Genomic DNA, 19,173 nt, shown 5'->3' on the forward strand with positions numbered 1-19,173 from the left:
ACAATAGAGACTCTACAGCCATTCGGTTCAATAATAAATTGTCCAAAAGTCGTCTTGGCTTCCTTCTCAAAAAAAAAAAAATAATAATAATAATTTTCTGGGACTCTTATTCGATACCAACAACCAGAAAGTATTTCTTCCTCAGTCAGGACATACAGTCCCGAATTTGAACACTGCGGCATTTACAGGTGGTTTCGGTTCTCCGATACATGCAGGTGTTAGACGAGATAGTGGCAACCTTCGAGGCAGTTCCATATACCAGGTTCATGCTCGACTCCTTCAGGCGCAGATTCTCATCCGTTGGACTCGTACAGGAACTTATCTCCACTTACAGCTGTTCCGCTTGTCGGTACAGACTTGTCAGTTGCTTTGCTGGTGGCTTTACAGCTCCAATTTAACAAAAGTTCAGTTCACATTTTGGCCTTGGGTGATGGTCACTACTGATGTCAACCTCATAGGTTGGAGTACGGCTTTTCAGACTCTTCAATTTCAGGGGTTCTGGGTCAGTCAAAGAGTAGAAGTTGCAGATCAACATCTTGGAGTTGAGGACAATCCGGTAGACACTACTGCAGATTCAAACCAGAGTACAGGGTCATCCAGTGCGGATTCAATCCGACACCACCACGGCAGTTACTTACATAAACAAGCAAGGAGACACTCGGAGCTGATCTGCCTTGACACGATCAGATTCTCCTATGGTCGGAACATTGGGTTCCGGCCAGACCCGCGATTCACATGCCAGGACTCGAGATCTGAAAAGTGGATTTCTTAAGCCGTCACACGGTGCATCTGGGAGAGTGGGAACTTCACCGGGTGGGGTTTCTGACTCTAGTAGCCCGTTCTGGGATGCCCGATGTAGATCTGATGGCGTCTCGTCTCAACAATAAATTTCATCTCTACGGGTCGTGTACTCAGGACCCTCAAGCAATTTTAATCGGCGCACTGATGGCGCTGTGGCACTTTCAACTGAGATATGTGCCACCACTTCCACTGATCCCAAGTCTGCTTCAACGCATTCAGAGAGACGGTCTTCCAATCATTCTGGTGGCCCCAGATTGGCCAAACTGACAGTGGTACGCTCTTCTGCGCACTGTGGTCATCAGGGAACCATTCCGACTCCCTCTGCATCCACATCTTATGATTCAAGGAACATCTCACCACCCAGTTTGGATCGGCTGGTTTTCTTAAAGTTTTATTCCCGTCCTGTTGTGTAAATTATGATTCATGCCGGTGGCTTCTGGAATTACCACAGACTGTGGCATATTTACATTGCTTGGTGTAAAAAGCGTGGTTTACTACCGGATTTGTTTAGAGTTCCTTGTCTGTTATTCTTCCTTTAGGAGGGTCTCAGACTTTCTTCACAAATGGGTCAGGCTTCTGCCTTGTCGGTTCTTTTTCAAAAGAGACTGGCTATCATTCCAGACGTTCTCACGTTCCATCAGGGATTTCTGCGGATTTAACCACTTTTTGTTCCTCCGGTTATTCCCTGGGACTTTAACTTAGTCCTTACGGATCTACATTGAGCCTTTGGCGAACGTTCCGCTGTTGTATTTATATAAAAAATGGCCTCCGCAAGATGAGTATCTGTATTGGAAGCTATGGTCTTGCAGACCACCCTTGTTGGTTTTTCAGGAAAATCGGGTGGTTCTGCGAACAAAACCTTCCTTCCGAAGGTTGTGTCAGCGTTTCATCTAATCAGGACATCGTCCCTTCAGCGTTTACTTCTTCATCGTCCCTCTAGCGTTTACTCCCTTTCCTTCCAGGGAGGATTCCCAGTTGACTTGTAGATGTCCTTAGGGCCTTACGGATTTCTTTATCTCGTGCGGATTCTATCCATCAAACGGATGCTTTGTTGGTTTTTGATTGATGCGTCCAAAACGAGATTGGACAACTTCCAAGTACACTATGGCTCGTTGGGTAACTTCGGTCAGCAAACAGTCTTCTGATGTTTCAATTCCTAAAGCGATCCGAGCTCCTTCGCCTCGAGCTGTTGGAGTTTTTCTTGGGCTGTTCGCGGGGTTACATCTATAGAGCAGCTGTGTCGGACGGCGACCTGCTCGTCTGTGCATACGTTTAAACAGTTTTACAGTTTTCAGACTTTCGGTTTGTAGACTGCCTTTGTTGGGCGTCACTTTTTGCGGACGGCTATGCCGTCCCCGTCTCCCTCCTCTTATTAGCTTGCTTTGGGAAATCCCACAAGTAATGGCGCAGCGTCCCCCAGATGGATGAAAGAGAAAAGGTGATTTTTGTTACTTACCGTAAAATCTCTTTCTCTGATTCCATCTGGGGGACGCTGCGATCCCTCCCAGATGTTTGTCTGGTTTAACCAGTTAATTTTCTTTGATCTATCTCCTTTGGCTTGGCTAAACGTTAACTGAGGTACTGGCTAGACAGGAAGGAGATGGGAGGGGTTAGAGGGGGAGGAGTCAGGTTTTAATAGTTCTGTGCCAAACTCCACAACCACACACCTCTAACCCACAAGTAATGGCGCAGCGTCCCCCAGATGGAATCAGAGAAAGAGATTTTACGGTAAGTAACAAAAATCACCTTATTTCATGATTCACTGATTTTGCCTATCACATTGATCATTAATAATCTAGGGGGAGATGTACTAAGCTTTGGAAAGGTTCTCCAAGGCTTAGTACATCGGCCCCTTTATTTGGTCCTGGACCACCAATATGTGGCACCCAGTTTGGGAACCCCTGCTACATAGTTTAAAAGTTAATTTGCTGGAACAAGACGTTCTTACCTTTATCTGATTGTGCAACGTGTATGTGCAGAGTTTGATGAAGCCGCTGACCTCCTCGCTGCAAGTCCGAATGCCACGACAAAGAGCCTCAGTGAGGAGAAGAGTCCGGATCACGCCACATTGCACGTGGGTGGAGATAGTGAGGAAGAACAGGGGGAGACAGATCAGACGGAGGTAATTGTAGTTCATTGTTTGTTTTACCTCTGTCTGTTTTCTGTTGATGAAGGAACATATGACGTCATATCTTTTCTCCTTTCAGCTCCTCTCACCTCAGAAGACATCCTCTGGCTTTTGGACCTTCCAGTACTACCAGGATCTTTTTGATATAGACACCCATCAAGTATGTAAATACAGTACTTAGCTGGGCTCAACGGTGTATGTACAAAATTATAAAATTGTCACTTTATATAGTGCCAGTATATGACACAGAGCTGTATACTAACTAGACTAGAGGGTCAGTCCCTGCGCAGCGGAGCTTACAATCTATTTCCCTACCACATACTAAAGCCAGTTTAACTGGAAGCCAGTGAAATCTTTTTAGAAGTAAGGGGGCGAGACCCACGCTTCTATGAGAACATTAAAGTAACATGACGGTCAGATTAAGTGATACTACTGTAATGCAAACAATGTCCTTTCTGGTGCAGGTTCCCTCAAGTGAACAGTTTGTATCACTTCTTTTAAAAATAAATAGTTTGCTTAAGATTCATAGTATGTCATCAATACAAATGTGTCTTGATCATCTGGTACAGCATGTGACAGACTGCTTAAACTTTGTTTACGCGTTTCACAGGACTGCTGCCTGCTTCTTCAGGCAGTTTATGCCTATTTCTAAATGACAATTGTGAACAGCTTGTGTCCCTGGCCTATCCGCCACGCGACTGGACCCTGCATTGTACCGTGCATGCACACTTGCACGATGCAGGGGACAACAGCGAAGTGTACAATGCCATGCTGCATGGCATTGTACACAATAACAGAAGATGACGCCTGCGACCAATCGCAGGTATGCGCTGAAAGATCCGGCCGAGGTACTGTTCTGATGTGGCTGGAAATGACATACAGCATTGTGCCGAGATCATTCTAGTGTGTACCCACCCTTTAATATAACTATGAACATTTGAGCTACAAAGGTAAGATTATTAAAATTCGGGATCCTAGCAGTCGAAATCCCGACACTACTCTGGATGCCGACACTGGCGTCCTGACTAGGGTCACAAGCGCATCGCCAGAATCCAGAACGAGTGTGTGCCAGTCTGAGAGGTAAGCTGCGGATAGGGGTGGTTAGGTTTAGGCACCCCCAGGGAGGACTAGGTTTAGGGTGCGGGGAGGTTATGTTTAGGCACCACTGGGGAAGGTTAGGGGTAGGCTGCGGGGGAAGGAAGGGGGGGGGGGAGTAGTTTTAGGCTGATGGAAGGGAGGGTTAGGGGGCCATTGGAAGAAGTTAAATATACTTACCTTCCCCCTGTCGGGATTTTCAACATTGGTATGCTGCGGTCGGTATTGTGACCACCGGCATCCCAACCGCTGGCTTATCAATCCCAACCCTTAAAATTCATGTAATAGCGTTCATGTCTTTTTCTAGCATCCATAAGGGATATTGGGGGAGACTAAGTATGATGGGGTGTAGACGGGATCCAATGGAGCCAGTGCACTTTAAATTTTCTTCAACTGGGTGTGCTGGCTCCTCCCCTCTATGCCCCCTCCCACAGGCAGTTTAGAAAAAAGTGCCCTAAGGAGAGGATGCACATCTCTGAGCTCCAGAGAGTGTTCTTCAATTTATTTTTATTTTCTCTAACGTCCTAGTGGATGCTGGGGACTCCGTAAGGACCATGGGGAATAGACGGGCTCCTCAGGAGACAGGGCACTTTAAGAAAGAATTTGGATGCTGGTATGCTCTGGCTCCTCCCTATATGTCAATGTGCAAAAAATGGAATTACTAAGTAATTACCTTTGGCGCTCGTAGTGAGTTGCTTTTCCTGTAGCAGCTATTTAAACGGGGTTAGTGAGACCCCCACAACTAAAATACCAAATAACAAGAAAAAGCGCTGGGAAACTGGATAAAATGGACTAACAATTTAATCAAGAATAAAAAATTCATATATACTGTTGCAACAGATAATAAAAACAGCCGTGTGTACGATTGAAATTTAGGGCATAGTATAGCACTGCATAAAGTTTAAAAAGTCCCATATATTTAATATGGATAAAATACTGTTGGCCGGTACTCAAATGAACCAATTAATCCCCAAAGTGGATGCCACAGTCCAGGAACAATTGTAAGCGAATAATAGTATTACCAACTGCAGTTAGAGATGACCTTGTTAGCTTGGTTCAAGATGCTACTTGGTCCAATTGATCGCTCAGGTCCCAGTTTTTGCAGATGTTCAATTCGCTGATGGCAGAGTTCCTATATCCGACTTCTAGGCGTTTGTAGGGGTATAAGGAATGAGAGTCCAGCCAATCCACCGACGCGTTTCGCTGTTTAGCACAGCTTTCTCAAGGTGATAAATTGCAGTGACTGAATGCCCTTTATATAGCAGTGCTAATAGCCCATGTGAAAGAGGTGTGTCAAATTACAATATTATAAACAATGTATAAATTAAAATTCTATCCAGTTTCCAAATAAAGTGACAGACTTTGAGACTAAGAAAACAATAAATCATCTTTTCTCTGACGTCCTAGTGGATGCTGGGGACTCCGTATGGACCATGGGGAATAGCGGCTCCGCAGGAGTCTGGGCACAAAAGTAAAGCTTTAGGACTACCTGGTGTGCACTGGCTCCTCCCCCTATGACCCTCCTCCAAGCCTCAGATTTTTGTGCCCGAACGAGAAGGGTGCACACTAGGTGGCTCTCCTTAGCTGCTTAGTGAAAAGTTTAGTTTTAGGTTTTTTATTTTCAGTGAGACCTGCTGGCAACAGGCTCACTGCATCGAGGGACTAAGGGGAGAAGAAGCGAACTCACCTGCGTGCAGAGTGGATTGGGCTTCTTAGGCTACTGGACATTAGCTCCAGAGGGACGATCACAGGCCCAGCCATGGATGGGTCCCAGAGCCGCGCCGCCGGCCCCCTTACAGAGCCAGAAGACAGAAGAGGTCCGGAAAATCGGCGGCAGAAGACGTCCTGTCTTCAACAAGGTAGCGCACAGCACTGCAGCTGTGCGCCATTGCTCTCAGCACACTTCACACTCCGGTCACTGAGGGTGCAGGGCGCTGGGGGGGGGCGCCCTGAGACGCAATAAAAACACCTTGGATGGCAAAAAATGCATCACATATAGCTCCTGGGCTATATGGATGAATTTAACCCCTGCCAGAATACACAGAAAAACGGGAGAGAAGGCCGCCGAGAAGGGGGCGGAGCCTATCTCCTCAGCACACTGGCGCCATTTTCCCTCACAGCTCCGTTGGAGGGAAGCTCCCTGGCTCTCCCCTGCAGTCACTACACTACAGAAAGGGTTAAAAAAGAGAGGGGGGCACTAATTAGGCGCAGTATTAAAAATACAGCAGCTATAAGGGGAAAAACACTTATATAAGGTTATCCCTGTGTATATATATATATATATATATATATATATATATAGCGCTCTGGTGTGTGCTGGCAAACTCTCCCTCTGTCTCCCCAAAGGGCTAGTGGGGTCCTGTCCTCTATCAGAGCATTCCCTGTGTGTGTGCTGTGTGTCGGTACGTTTGTGTCGACATGTATGAGGAGGAAAATGATGTGGAGACGGAGCAAATTGCCTGTAATAGTGATGTCACCCCCTAGGGGGTCGACACCTGAGTGGATGAACTGTTGGAAGGAATTACGTGACAGTGTCAGCTCTGTATAAAAGACAGTGGTTGACATGAGACAGCCGGCTACTCAGCTTGTGCCTGTCCAGACGTCTCATAGGCCGTCAGGGGCTCTAAAGCGCCCGTTACCTCAGATGGCAGATACAGACGCCGACACGGATACTGACTCCGGTGTCGACGGTGAAGAGACAAATGTGACTTCCAGTAGGGCCACACGTTACATGATTGAGGCAATGAAAAATGTTTTACACATTTCTGATAATACGAGTACCACCAAAAAGGGGTATTATGTTCGGTGAGGAAAAACTACCTGTAGTTTTCCTGAATCTGAGAAATTAAATGAGGTGTGTGATGATGCGTGGGTTTCCCCCGATAACAACTGATAATTTCTAAAATGTTATTGGCATTATATCCTTTCCCACCAGAGGTTAGGGTGCGTTGGGAAATACCCCCTAGGGTGGGTAAAGCGCTCACACGCTTGTAAGAACAAGGGCTCTACCCTCTCCTGAGATGGCCGCCCTTAAGGATCCTGCTGATAGAAAGCAGGAGGGTATCCTAAAATGTATTTACACACATACTAGTGTTATACTGCGACCAGCAATCGCCTCAGCCTGGATGTGCAGTGCTGGGTTGGCGTGGTCGGATTCCCTGACTGAAAATATTGATACCCTAGATAGGGACAGTATATTATTGCCTATAGAGCATTTAAAAGATGCATTTCTATATATGCGTGATGCACAGCGGAATATTTGCCGACTGGCATCAAGTGTAAGTGCGTTGTCCATTTCTGCCAGAAGAGGGTTATGGACACGACAGTGGTCAGGTGATGCGGATTCCAAACGGCATTTGGAAGTATTGCCTTATAAAGCGGAGGAGTTATTTGGGGTCGGTCTTTCAGACCTGGTGGCCACGGCAACAGCTGGGAAATCCACGTTTGTACCCCAGGTCGCCTCTCAACATAAGAAGACGCCGTATTATCAGGCGCAGTCCTTTCGTTCCCAGAAGGGCAAGCGGGCAAAAGGTTCCTCATTTCTGCCCCGTGACAGAGGGAGAGGAAAAAGGCTGCAGAAATCAGCCAGTTCCCAGGAACAGAAGCCCTCTCCCGCCTCTGCCAAGCCCTCAGCATGACGCTGGGGCTTTACAAGCAGACTCAGGCACGGTGGGGGCCCGTCTCAATGAATTTCAGCGCGCAGTGGGCTCACTCGCAAGTAGACCCCTGGATCCTTCAGGTGATATCTCAGGGGTACAAATTGGAATTCGAGACGTCTCCCCCTCGCCGTTTTCCTAAAGTCGGCTTTACCGACGTCTCCCTCTGACAGGGAGACAGTTTTGGAAGCCATTCACAAGCTGTATTCCCAGCAGGTGATAATCAAGGTACCCCTCCTGCAACAGGGAACGGGGTATTATTCCACACTGTTGTGGTACCGAAGCCGGACGGCTCGGTGAGACCGATTTTAAATCTAAAATCTTTGAACACTTACATACGGAGGTTCAAATTCAAGATGGAGTTACTCAGAGCAGTGATTGCGAACCTGGAAGAAGGGGACTACATGATGTCTCGGGACATCAAGGATGCTTACCTTCATGTCCCAATTTACCCTTCTCACCAAGGGTACCTCAGGTTTGTGGTACAGAACTGTCACTATCAGTTTCTGACGCTGCCGTTTGGATGGTCCACGGCACCCCGGGTCTTTACCAAGGTAACGGCCGAAATGATGATACTCCTTCGAAGGAAGGGAGTTTTAGTTATCCCTTACTTGGACGATCTCCTGATAAGGGTAAGATCCAGAGAACAGTTGGAGGTCGGTGTAGCACTATCTCAGGTAGTGTTGCGGCAGCACGGTTGGATTCTCAATATTCCAAAATCGCAGCTGGTTCCGACGACTCGTCTTCTGTTCCTAGGGATGATCCTGGACACAGTCCAGAAAAAGGTGTTTCTCCCGGAGGAGAAAGCCAGGGAGTTATCCGAGCTAGTCAGGAATCTCCTAAAACCGAGCCAGGTCTCAGTGCATCAATGCACAAGGGTTCTGAAAAAAATGGTGGCTTCCTACGAAGCAATCCCATTCGGCAGATTTCACGCAAGAACTTTCCAGTGGGACCTGCTGGACAAATGGTCCGGGTCGCATCTTCAGATGCATCAGCGGATAACCCGGTCACCAAGGACAAGGGTGTCCCTCCTGTGGTGGTTGCAGAGTGCTCATCTTCTAGAGGGCCGCAGATTCGGCATTCAGGACTGGGTCCTGGTGACCACGGATGCCAGCCTGCGAGGCTGGGGAGCAGTCACACAGGGAAGGAATTTCCAGGGCTTATGGTCAAGCCTGGAGACATCACTTCACATAAATATCCTGAAGCTAAGGGCCAATTACAATGCTCTAAGCTTAGCAAGACCTCTGCTTCAAGGTCAGCCGGTGTTGATCCAGTCGGACAACATCACGGCAGTCACCCACGTAAACAGACAGGGTGGCACAAGAAGCAGGAGGGCAAGGCAGAAGCTGCAAGGATTCTTCGCTGGGCGGAAAATCATGCGATAGCACTGTCAGCAGTATTCATTCCGGGAGTGGACAACTGGGAAGCAGACTTCCTCAGCAGACACGACCCCCACCCGGGAGAGTGGGGACTTCACCCAGAAGTCTTCCACATGTTTATAAAACTCGACAAGTATTGCGCCAGGTCAAGGGACCCTCAGGCAATAGCTGTAGACGCTCTGGTAACACAGTGGGTGTACCAGTCAGTGTATGTGTTCCCTCCTCTGCCTCTCATACCCAAGGTACTGAGAATTATAAGATGGAGAGGAGTAAGCACTATATTCATGGCTCCGGATTGGCCAAGAAGGACTTGGTAACCGGAACTTCAAGAGATGCTCACGGAGGATCCGTGGCCTCTACCTCTAAGAAGGGACCTGCTCCAGCAAGGACCCTGTCTGTTCTAAGACTTACCGCGGCTGCGTTTGACGGCATGGCGGTTGAACTCCGGATCCTGAAGGAAAAAGGCATTACGGATGAAGTCATCCCTATCCTGATCAAAGCCAGGAAGGATGTAACCGCAAAACATTATCACCGCATTTGGCAAAAATATGTTGCGTGGTGCGAGGCCAGTAAGGCCCGATGGAGGAATTTCAACTGGGTCGATTCCTACATTTCCTGCAAACAGGAGTGTCTATGGGCCTGAAATTGGGGTCCATTAAGGTTCAAATTTCGGCCCTGTCAATTTTCTTCCAAAAAGAACTAGCTTCAGTCCCTGAAGTTCAGACGTTTGTAAAAGGGGTACTGTATATACAGCCTCCTTTTGTGCCTCCAGTGGCACCTTGGGATCTCAATGTAGTTTTTGGGTTCCAAATGTCACATTGGTTTGAACCACTTAAATCTGTGCAGTTAAAATATCTCACATGGAAGGTGGTCATGCTGTTGGCCCTGGCCTGGGCCAGGCGCGTGTCAGAATTGGCGGCTTTATCCTGTAAAAGCCCTTATCTGATTTTCCATTCGGACAGGGCGGAATTGAGGACTCGTCCTCAGTTTCTCCCTAAGGTGGTTTCAGCGTTTCACCTGAACCAACCTATGGTGGTGCCTGCGGCTACTAGGGACTTGGAGGACTCCAAGTTGCTAGACGTTGTCAGGGCCCTGAAAATATATTGTTTCCAGGACGGCTTGAGTCAGAAAATCTGACTCGCTGTTTATCCTGTATGCACCCAACAAGCTGGGTGCTCCTGCTTCTAAGCAGACTATTGCTCGTTGGATTTGTAGTACAATTCAGCTTGCACATTCTGTGGCAGGCCTGCCACAGCCAAAAATCTGTAAATGCCCACTCCACAAGGGAGGTGGGCTCATCTTGGGCGGCTGCCCGAGGGGTCTCGGCTTTACAACTTTGCCGAGCAGCTATTTGGTCAGGAGCAAATACGTTTGTAAAATTCTACAAATTTGATACCCTGGCTGAGGAGGACCTGGAGTTCTCTCATTTAGTGCTGCAGAGTCATCCGCACTCTCCCGCCCGTTTGGGAGCTTTGGTATAATCCCCATGGTCCTTACGGAGTCCCCAGCATCCACTAGGACGCCAGAGAAAATAAGAATTTACTTACCGATAATTCTATTTCTCGTAGTCCGTAGTGGATGCTGGGCGCCCATCCCAAGTGCGGATTGTCTGCAATACTGGTACATAGTTATTGTTACCAAAAATCGGGTTATTGCTGTAGTGAGCCATCTTTTCTAGAGGCTCCTCTTTTATCATGCTGTTAACTGGGTTTAGATCACAAGTTATACGGTGTGATTGGTGTGGCTGGTATGAGTCTTACCCGGGATTCAAAATCCTTCCTTATTGTGTACGCTCGTCCGGGCACAGTATCCTAACTGAGGCTTGGAGGAGGGTCATAGGTGGAGGAGCCAGTGCACACCAGGTAGTCCTAAAGCTTTACTTTTGTGCCCAGACTCCTGCGGAGCCGCTATTCCCCATGGTCCTTAAGGAGTCCCCAGCATCCACTACGGACTACGAGAAATAGAATTATCGGTAAGTAAATTCTTATTCTTTTTCTAAATGCAAAGTACTTTTTTTGTATGTAAACAATAGTATTAGTGTAGTTAGGCTCCGGTTTCCGATCACATGATCACAGGTTAATTTCCTGTGTTTGGAGCGCAAAACCGCTCTCATTTCCTATATGCGGAACGCAAATTCGTTCCTATTGGTTGGTGCCCGGTCACGTGGCCGGCACAAAGCCGCACCTCCGGTCGGCCCAGAGTACCGTTGCTGGGTGACGGACCGCGCGAAGGAACCTACTCCGGTCACATGACCGGACACTCGTCATAACATGATGTAACACTCGTGGTCTCCCTCACTAGGTTAATTTAAATATCACATGACCGCCCAGACCTATGGTTACACGGACATTTCATACATTCGATTAAACAAGTATATTATAATCCATAATAAAACGGACCTTGCAAAATAAACTGAACATAACATCAGTGTATAAGTGTAGTAGATGTCCAATATCATATAGGTATATCCAAAGTCATTTATATTCATATATTATGTTACAAATACAGTGATTGGTGCCATCTTGTGGAGAAAAATAAATATTGCACTCTCCACCTAATTTTTAATCAACATATCCTAGGCTTATTTTATCAGAGGCTCATTTGTTCTTTCATACTTGTTTTTGATAATCTGATTTTGTTTATGCTGTATACAAAACGAAAGAGTATCCAGATTCTTAAGAAAAAGAATGTTACTACACTTCTTAAATAACTTAAGGTGCATACACACGGAGAGATTTTGGCTATGAGAGATTTTGACTAACTTTTCCCTTGAACTGGCAGTAGGAGATTTTGACTAACTTTACCAGAGATTTTGTCTAACTATGCAAGAGATTTTGGCTATGGGAGATTTTGGCTATGGGAGATTTTGACTATCTCATTTAAATAAGGGGATCAGTGTCATATATAGGACGATTTTACAGGGTGGCTGGTATTTAAATAGCTGAAAGTTAAAAAAAAAATTTGCGTGGGGTCCCCCCTCCTATGTAAAACCAGCCTCGGGCTCTTTGAGCCAGTCCTGGTTGTTAAAATACAGAGGAAAAAATGAGTAGGGTTCCCCCATATTTAGACAACCAGCACCGGGCTCTGCGTCCGGTCCTGGTTTAAAAAATACGGGGGACAAAAGACATAGGGGTCCCCCGTATTTTCCAAACCAGCACCGGGCTCCACTAGCCAGGGAGATAATGCCACAGCCGGGGGACACTTTTATATTGGTCCCTGCGGCCGTGCCATTACCCCCCCAACTAGTCACCCCTGGCCGGGGTACACTGGAGGAGTGAGGACCCCTTAAATCAAGGAGTCCCCCCCTCCAGCCACCCAAGGGCCAGGGGTGAAGCCCGAGGCTGTCCCCCCCATCCGTGGCCCGGTGGATGGGAGGCTGATAGCCTTTCAATAGTAATATTGTTCTTTACAGGAGGCCTACAGGTCCCAGCAAGCCTGCCCCAGCATGTTGGCACTTGGAGAACCACAAGTGCCAGCATGCCCGGACATAAAGGGCCCGCTGGCACCTGTAGTCCACCTGTAAAGAAAATATAAAAAAAAAACACAACACATTCTTTTAAAAATCCTTTATTAAACTGGGTCTTCACCTGGGGGCGGCGGCCTTTAAGCTCTTTTGCATGGCCGCCGCCTTCCCAGGGCTTCCGGCGTCTTCACCTGGGGGGGCGCCACCTCCCCAGGGCTTCTGGGGTCTTGCTCCGGCGTCTTCACCTGGTGGGCGGTGGCTGCTAAGCTCTTTTGCATAGCCGCCGCCCATCCAGGACTTCCACGACGTCTTCACCTGGGAGGCGGCGGCCTTTAAGCTCTTTTGCATGGCCGCCGCCTTCCCAGGACTTCCAGCATCTTCACCTGGTGGGCGGCGGCTGCTAAGCTCTTTTGCATAGCCGCCGCCCATCCAGGACTTCCACGGCGTCTTCAGGAGCTCTTCTCCGCTCCTCCTCCGCCGTCGGACTGACAGCCGCTGCCTCGCGCTGACTTATATAAGTCAGCGGGAGGGGGCGGGGCGATGACGCGGCGAGCCGTGATTGGCTCGCGGCGGCCATCTTGAATTTCAAAAATGACGCTGAGGCGCCATTTTTGAAACTGGTACCGCTCCGCTGCCAAACTCTGCAATAGAAAGGTAAATTTCCCCCGCCCGCACCGCTGCCGCAACCCGCCGCCGCCCGCACCGCCGCCGCCCACACCGCCACCGCAACCCACCGCCGCCCACACCGCCGCCGCAACCCGCCGTCGCCCACACCGCCACCGCAACCCGCCGCCGCCCGCACCGCCGCCACAACCCGCCGCCGCCCGCACATCGCTATCGCTGGGAAAAATCGCTGGCCTCTTAAAGTGTTAGCGATTTTGACTAACTTTTGCAGCGACATAGCCAAAATTGACTTGCCTGCACTGACTATTTTTCCCAGCGATAGCGACCTAGCGGGGACGCGCATCGCTATCGCTGGCTGTGTACACACGGAGCGATCTGCACTAACTTTCTGAGCGATTTTGACTATATAGTCAAAATCGCTCAGTTATATCGCTCCGTGTGTATGCACCTTTAGTCTCGGTTGGGAAAAGGGCTATATTTGGAAAAACATATATAGAACTATACATAGATATGGATATATAATTATATCAATAAAATAGAAATAAACACAAGTAGGTATATCAACAGTGAAGCAAAATTAGAGGACTGCATTCAGCTCAAGTGCCTCGTTAAGACCACTGGGAAAGAGTGTATTTAACTGAAAGGTCCAAAAGATTTCCTGTCTGCAGAGTCTGGTAAACCTATCACCCCCCCTAGTTGTTTTTGGGATGTGTTCCAAACCTGTGATTCTTAGGGTAGAGGGATCCTTATTATGAAAAAGGGCAAAATGTCTAGATACGCTATGTTTTGTTACACCATTTATGATGTTTCTTCTGTGTTCCATGAATCTTGTTTTTAGCATCCTGGTTGTTCTGCCTACGTATTTTAACTGGCAGTCACAATGCAAGAGATACACAACCCATTTAGTATTGCAGTTGATAAAACTTTTTATCGAAATATTTTTCCCTTCTATGGGTAAATGAATATTATTAGTTCTATCACAAGTATGGACGCATGTAGTACATCTTGTTGCTCCACACTTAAAAAAACCTTTTATCTTATTTTTTAACCAAGTCGAACCTTTATCATGTATATCTCCCTTAGATCTTAATTGGCTCGGTGCCAGTATGGTTTTTAAAGATTTATTTTTCCTAAATACAAAATCAGGCTTCAAAGGCAAAATGTCACACAGGACCGGATCACACCGCAGCATATGGTAATTCCGTTTGACTGCTGATCTAATTTCATTGGATCTTTAATTAAATTTCGAAATAAAGGCCCATTCCTTATTTATCCCTGTAGATTTCTTTTTATCTTTATCTTTCAAAACGAATAAAGATTCTCTATCCAAGTCCAAAACTTCTCTCATAGCTTGATCCAACAAATATTGAGGATAATCTTTATATTGTAATGTCTTTATAAGAGTGTCTGCCTGTTTGATGAAAGACTCTCTAGTGGAACAATTTCTACGGAGACGTAGCAATTGTCCTTTGGGTATATTGTTCTTCCATACCATGGCCGATACATAGACGATCTATTTATCATTTGGGATGGGGATCTTTCTTCTTTCACACATTTTGTTGATTATCTCAACACCAACACTTATAATTTAGTTTTCACTTCTTCTAGCGTCTCCAAACTTGACTTCTTGGATTTGACTATTGAAATTGTCAACGGCCAGATTCAGACCACCAATTTTGTTAAAGAAGTAGGTTGTAATGCTTTTTTGAACTATAGGAGTGCACACCATGTGGTATGGAAGAACAATATACCCAAAGGACAATTGCTACGTCTCTGTAGAAATTGTTCCACTAGAGAGTCTTTCATCAAACAGGCAGACACTCTTATAAAGACATTACAATATAAAGATTATCCTCAATATTTGTTGGATCAAGCTATGAGAGAAGTTTTGGACTTGGATAGAGAATCTTTATTCGTTTTGAAAGATAAAGATAAAAAGAAATCTACAGGGATAAATAAGGAATGGGCCTTTATTTCGAAATTTAATTCAAGATCCAATGAAATTAGATCAGCAGTCAAACGGAATTACCATATGCTGCGGTGTGATCCGGTCCTGTGTGACATTTTGCCTTTGAAGCCTGATTTTGTATTTAGGAAAAATAAATCTTTAAAAACCATACTGGCACCGAGCCAATTAAGATCTAAGGGAGATATACATGATAAAGGTTCGACTTGGTTAAAAAATAAGATAAAAGGTTTTTTTAAGTGTGGAGCAACAAGATGTACTACATGCGTCCATACTTGTGATAGAACTAATATTATTCATTTACCCATAGAAGGGAAAAATATTTCGATAAAAAGTTTTATCAACTGCAATACTAAATGGTTTGTGTATCTCTTGCATTGTGACTGCCAGTTAAAATACGTAGGCAGAACAACCAGGATGCTAAAAACAAGATTCATGGAACACAGAAGAAACATCATAAATGGTGTAACAAAACATAGCGTATCTAGACATTTTGCCCTTTTTCATGATAAGGATCCCTCTACCCTAAGAATCACAGGTTTGGAACACATCCCAAAAACAACTAGGGGGGGTGATAGGTTTACCAGACTCTGCAGACAGGAAATCTTTTGGACCTTTCAGTTAAATACACTCTTTCCCAGTGTCCTTAACGAGGCACTTGAGCTGAATGCAGTCCTCTAATTTTGCTTCACTGTTGATATACCTACTTGTGTTTATTTCTATTTTATTGATATAATTATATATCCATATCTATGTATAGTTCTATATATGTTTTTTCAAATATAGCCCTTTTCCCAACCGAGACTAAGTTATTTAAGAAGTGTAGTAACATTCTTTTTCTTAAGAATCTGGATACTCTTTCGTTTTGTATACAGTATAAACAAAATCAGATTATCAAAAACAAGTATGAAAGAACAAATGAGCCTCTGATAAAATAAGCCTAGGATATGTTGATTAAAAATTAGGTGGAGAGTGCAATATTTATTTTTCTCCACAAGATGGCACCAATCACTGTATTTGTAACATAATATATGAATATAAATGACTTTGGATATACCTATATGATATTGGACATCTACTACACTTATACACTGATGTTATGTTCAGTTTATTTTGCAAGGTCCGTTTTATTATGGATTATAATATACTTGTTTAATCGAATGTATGAAATGTCCGTGTAACCATAGGTCTGGGCGGTCATGTGATATTTAAATTAACCTAGTGACGGAGACCACGAGTGTTACATCATGTTATGACGAGTGTCCGGTCATGTGACCGGAGTAGGTTCCTTCGCGCGGTCCGTCACCCAGCAACGGGACGCTGGGCCGACCGGAGGTGCGGCTTTGTGCCGGCCACGTGACCGGGCACCAACCAATAGGAACGAATTTGCGTTCCACATATAGGAAATGAGAGCGGTTTTGCGCTCCAAACACAGGAAATTAACCTGTGATCATGTGATCGGAAACCGGAGCCTAACTACACTAATACTATTGTTTACATACAAAAAAAGTACTTTGCATTTAGAAAAATAAGATGATTTATTGTTTTCTTAGTCTCAAAGTCTGTCACTTTATTTGGAAACTGGATAGAATTTTAATTTATACATTGTTTATAATATTGTAATTTGACACACCTCTTTCACATGGGCTATTAGCACTGCTATATAAAGGGCATTCAGTCACTGCAATTTATCACCTTGAGAAAGCTGTGCTAAACAGCGAAACGCGTTGGTGGATTGGCTGGACTCTCATTCCTTATACCCCTACAAACGCCTAGAAGTCGGATATAGGAACTCTGCCATCAGCGAATTGAACATCTGCAAAAACTGGGACCTGAGCGATCAATTGGACCAAGTAGCATCTTGAACCAAGCTAACAAGGTCATCTCTAACTGCAGTTGGTAATACTATTATTCGCTTACAATTGTTCCTGGACTGTGGCATCCACTTTGGGGATTAATTGGTTCATTTGAGTACCGGCCAACAGTATTTTATCCATATTAAATATATGGGACTTTTTAAACTTTATGCAGTGCTATACTATGCCCTAAATTTCAATCGTACACACGGCTGTTTTTATTATCTGTTGCAACAGTATATATGAATTTTTTATTCTTGATTAAATTGTTAGTCCATTTTATCCAGTTTCCCAGCGCTTTTTCTTGTTTATTGGTATCCTCCCTATATGTCCCTCCCCCAGACCTCAGTTTGAATCTGTGCCCGGACGAGCTGGGTGCTACTTAGTGAGCTCTCCTGAGCTTGCTAAAAATAAAGTATTTTGTTAGGTTTTTTTATTTTCAGAGAGATCTGCTGGCAACAGACTCTCTGCTATGTGGGACTGAGGGGAGAGAAGCAGCCCTACTCACTGAAGATAGGTCCTGCTTCTTAGGCTACTGGACACCATTAGCTCCAGAGGGATCGTACACAGGATCTCACCCTTTGTCGTCCGATCCCGGAGCCGCGCCGCCGTCCCCCTCGCAGAGCCTGAAGACAGAAGCCGGTGACAGAAGCAAGAAGACTTCGAAATCGGTGGCAGAAGACTCCAGTCTTCATATGAGGTAGCGCACAGCACTGCAGCTGTGCGCCATTGCTCCCACACTAAACCCACATACTCCGGTCACTGTAGGGTGCAGGGCGCAGGGGGGGGCGCCCTGGGCAGCAATTAGAGACCTCTTGGCAAAAGTGGGCATATATACAGTTGGGCACTGTATATATGCATGGGCCCCCGCCAAAATTGTACATGAAAGCGGGACAGAAGCCCACCGTCGAGGGGGCGGGGCTTCTTCCTCAGCACTCACCAGCGCCATGTTTTTTCTCCACAGCACCGCTGAGAGGAAGCTCCCCAGTCTCTCCCCTGCAGTTACACGGTAGAAGAGGGTAAAAAGAGAGGGGGGGCACATAATTAGGCGCAAAAATCAATATAAACAGCAGCTACTGGGTTAACATTAAGTTACTGTGTTATTCCTGGGTTAATAGCGCTGGGGTGTGTGCTGGCATACTCTCTCTCTGTCTCTCCAAAGGGCCTTATGGGGGAATTGTCTTCAGATGAGCGTTCCCTGAGTGTGTGGTGTGTCGGTACGTGTGTGTCGACATGTCTGAGGTAAAAGGCTCCCCTAAGGAGGAGATGGAGCAAATATGTGTGTGAGAGGGTGTCTCCGTCGACAACGCCGACACCTGTTTGGATATGTGTAATGAAGTGCTAAGGTGAATTTATTGCACAAAAGATTAGAGAACAGACAGGAAATCTACCCAAGTTTGTCCCTATGTCGCAGAGACCTTTAGAGTCTCTCAATGCTCACTATCCAAAATAATAGACACTGATATCGACACGGAGTTTGACTCCAGTGTCGACTACGATAATGCAAAGTTACAGCCAAAATGGCAGAAAAGTATTCAATATATGATTATTGTAATAAAAGATGATTTGCATATCACTGATGACTCATCTGTCCCTGACACAAGGGTACACATGTTTAAGGAGAAGAAAGCTGAGGTAAATTTCCCTCCTCTCATGAGGAAAAAGAGCGGGAATCTCCAGACAAGAGACTACAGTTTCCCACAAAGAATTCTCAGGCAGCATCCTTTCCCCACTAGGGCCAGGATATGATGGGAATCTTCCCCTAGGGTGTCACGTTTGCCCAAAAGGTAGCCCTGACGTAACAGCTATCCTCAGGGATCCTGCAGATAGCGTGCGCATTCTGGTACACTACTCAGACCGGCGATTGTGTCGACATGCGTTTATAGCGCTGTGGCAGCGTGGACAGGTACCTTATCAGCAGAGATTGAGACCCTAGTATGTATATATATATATATATATATATATATATATATATATATTAAAGATGCTGTCTTAAGAGATATGTATATATGAAACATGCCCAAAGAGACATGAGTATACTGGGTCCTAGAGTCAAAGCTATGTCGATTTCTGCTTGACGTGTCCTGTAGAATATGCAATGGACAGATGATGCCGACTTAAGAGGCATATGGAAGGCTGAGGATTGTGTGGAGAAGGGTTCTCGGATCTGGTCTCCACAGCTATAGCTGGTAATTCTGATGTTTT

General features: G+C 45.9%; 1 protein-coding gene across 1 annotated transcript in view; it reads left to right on the forward strand.

The window, feature by feature from the left end:
* The window catches only part of YIPF2 (Yip1 domain family member 2), a 100,692-nt gene that overhangs the window by 16,842 nt on the left and 64,677 nt on the right, over positions 1 to 19,173 (forward strand). Inside the window, exons 2-3 of the mRNA XM_063931289.1 lie at positions 2,781 to 2,923; positions 3,009 to 3,089. Of these exons, the coding sequence (XP_063787359.1) occupies positions 2,781 to 2,923; positions 3,009 to 3,089 (224 nt within the window). The remainder of the gene's footprint in view (positions 1 to 2,780; positions 2,924 to 3,008; positions 3,090 to 19,173) is intronic.

Source organism: Pseudophryne corroboree, chromosome 6 (genome assembly GCF_028390025.1).
Source record: "Pseudophryne corroboree isolate aPseCor3 chromosome 6, aPseCor3.hap2, whole genome shotgun sequence".
NCBI classification, from domain to species: domain Eukaryota; kingdom Metazoa; phylum Chordata; class Amphibia; order Anura; family Myobatrachidae; genus Pseudophryne; species Pseudophryne corroboree.